The sequence below is a fragment of the Aedes albopictus genome, chromosome 1 (assembly GCF_035046485.1).
Source record: "Aedes albopictus strain Foshan chromosome 1, AalbF5, whole genome shotgun sequence".
NCBI classification, from domain to species: Eukaryota; Metazoa; Arthropoda; class Insecta; order Diptera; family Culicidae; genus Aedes; species Aedes albopictus.
Window position 1 is genome coordinate 218858328 of NC_085136.1, and position 2200 is coordinate 218860527.

At 48.2% G+C, this 2200-nt stretch overlaps 1 protein-coding gene across 1 annotated transcript in view; it reads left to right on the forward strand.

Annotated features, from left to right (window-relative positions):
- LOC109400131 (zinc finger protein ZFP2) overlaps nt 1-1511 on the forward strand; it is a 12067-nt gene extending 10556 nt beyond the window's left edge. Inside the window, exons 4-6 of the mRNA XM_062858342.1 lie at nt 6-288; nt 347-957; nt 1014-1511. Of these exons, the coding sequence (XP_062714326.1) occupies nt 6-288; nt 347-957; nt 1014-1431 (1312 nt within the window). The 3' untranslated portion in view covers nt 1432-1511. The remainder of the gene's footprint in view (nt 1-5; nt 289-346; nt 958-1013) is intronic.
- Nucleotides 1512-2200: the final 689 nt, after the last annotated feature.

A 2200-nucleotide genomic window follows, 5' to 3' on the forward strand; every position in this document is an offset into this window, starting at 1 on the left:
CCGAAAGTTACAACAACACACGAGAATCCGAAGTTCAGCTGCACGGAGTGTGAATTTGTCTGTGATAAACTCAATCAGCTAGCGAGTCACAAGAAGAAGCATAAAAGAATGAAACGAGAACGAACAGGCACGAAAGGGAAATCGAAATGCAGCATTTCGATAGAGGAAGGTGATCTTCAAGATCATCAGACATCCGACAGCGTGGACAAACCCAAGTCCTATTCCTATGCTTCTTACTCGGACGGTTCCGACGAGAACGCGCATACCAACGACGAGACTGATTCGGTGGTGAGTTATATTTAGATTATTGTACTAGGTACACTGTCTTCTATTTACATCTTCGCAGGTACTTCACTGCTCGGAATGTTCGTACACGTGCACGCGGCCAATCCAGTTGGCCAGCCACAAGAAGAAGCACACCGGCTACCAGCACAAACGGGCCGAGTGGGAGGAGAAGAGAAAGGTGAAAGACATCTACGAGTGTGAGTTTTGCGACTTTAAATGCAAACTTCGGCGCCAGATGGCGGGCCATCGGGCGTCGCATTCGGAGTTGATCCGGCAGTCGAAACCATCCGGCAAGGAGCGGGAGCACATGTGCTCGATTTGCGGAAAGATCCTGTCGACGCGGGGAGCCTTCTTCGTGCACATGAAGTACCACAACGACCAGCGGGACTACCCGTGCAATCTCTGCGGTAAAAAGTTCTACTCCAAGCGAGACGTTACCATGCACGTGGAGTCCCTGCACGAGAAAAAGGTCTACGAGTGCGAGATTTGCGGCGTCAAGTGCACCTGGAAGAACGCCCTCAGCAAGCACATGCGCAAGCATGACTCCAAATCGTACAAGCTGGAGTGCTCGTACTGTGGCAAGCGGTTTATGGCCGCGAACGAGTTGCGGTTGCACGTTTGGAGGCACACGGGGCAACAGTTATCGTGCGATATCTGCGGAGCTGGGTATAGGTAAGTGATTGGGTAGATGAAGAAACACACAATACCAAAAAAAATCTACATTCCAGATTCAACTTTCTGTTAACGCAGCACAAGATCCGAGCGCATGGAATCGAGGTCGAAGGCGTGAAGCTGTATAATCGCTTCAAGAAGGATAAAATGAGCAGCGGTAAACGTACATCACACAAATCCAACCAACCTTCACACGACAGCGCTCCAACAGAATGCATACCAGATGCCACATCGTCATCAGAAGCACACGAGCAGCCTACTAGACAGGCACCAGTGGAAGATACGACATCCTACCCCGCGAACGGATCAACCGGCAACTATTCACATCTTATGGTGCCATCGTCACATGTGGCCGCGCCCGGACTAGATCCCCATGTACCAGTGCCATTTCATCCTTTGGGGTCAGTGATGGGTCAGTCAATGCCACCCGAGGCATCACAAAGTAACATCTTCCATCAGGTTGATAATTATTGAAAACAAAATCGAAGCGCCAATATACAGTTTTATTGAAAAATATAAGTCTACGATATCAAAGCTTATATCTTCATTCGAAACCAATATTTATCTATTCTCTTAACTCAATCACACATCCAATCCGTATAAAAAAGCAAAAACTTGCATATTTCCATAAGATTCAATGCGAACCCGTGGGGTGATGCCTACAGGATCGTGATGGCCAAGACGAGAGGTGTAATGGCTCCTACAGATCAATCTCCGGAGATGTTGGAGGGGATCTTCGAGCTTTTTCCACGTCATGATCCTAGTTCTTGGCCTCCTTTGGTAGAAAAGCCAGGGACTGCGGCTGGCGATGAGGAGATGGTCACCGATGTGGAACTTGCGGGAACCGCAAAGTTCCTCAACGTAGGTAAGGCCCCAGGTCGGGACGGAGTTCCGAACCTGGCCTTAAAGGTAGCTATTGCAGAGGCTCCTGATATGTTCAGGTCTGCTGTGCAGAAATGCAGTTTTACCAGAAGTATGGAAGAGGCAAAGCCTGGTTCTATTGCCAAAGGCGGGGAAACCACCTGGAGACCCGTCGGCATACAGACTGTTGGATCTTCTTTCGGACCTCTTTAGAGATACGCCGGTTTTCTGGTGCGATATCTTAAAGCTGAATAACTTTTTATTAATGCTCGCTTCATCTTGGCTAATTATGTGGGTACTTACAATTCAGTCGCCTAATTCAAGGAATAAATCCAACAAAAATAACGATTTTGACCCTTCGTGGGTTTATAACTGTAGGTAG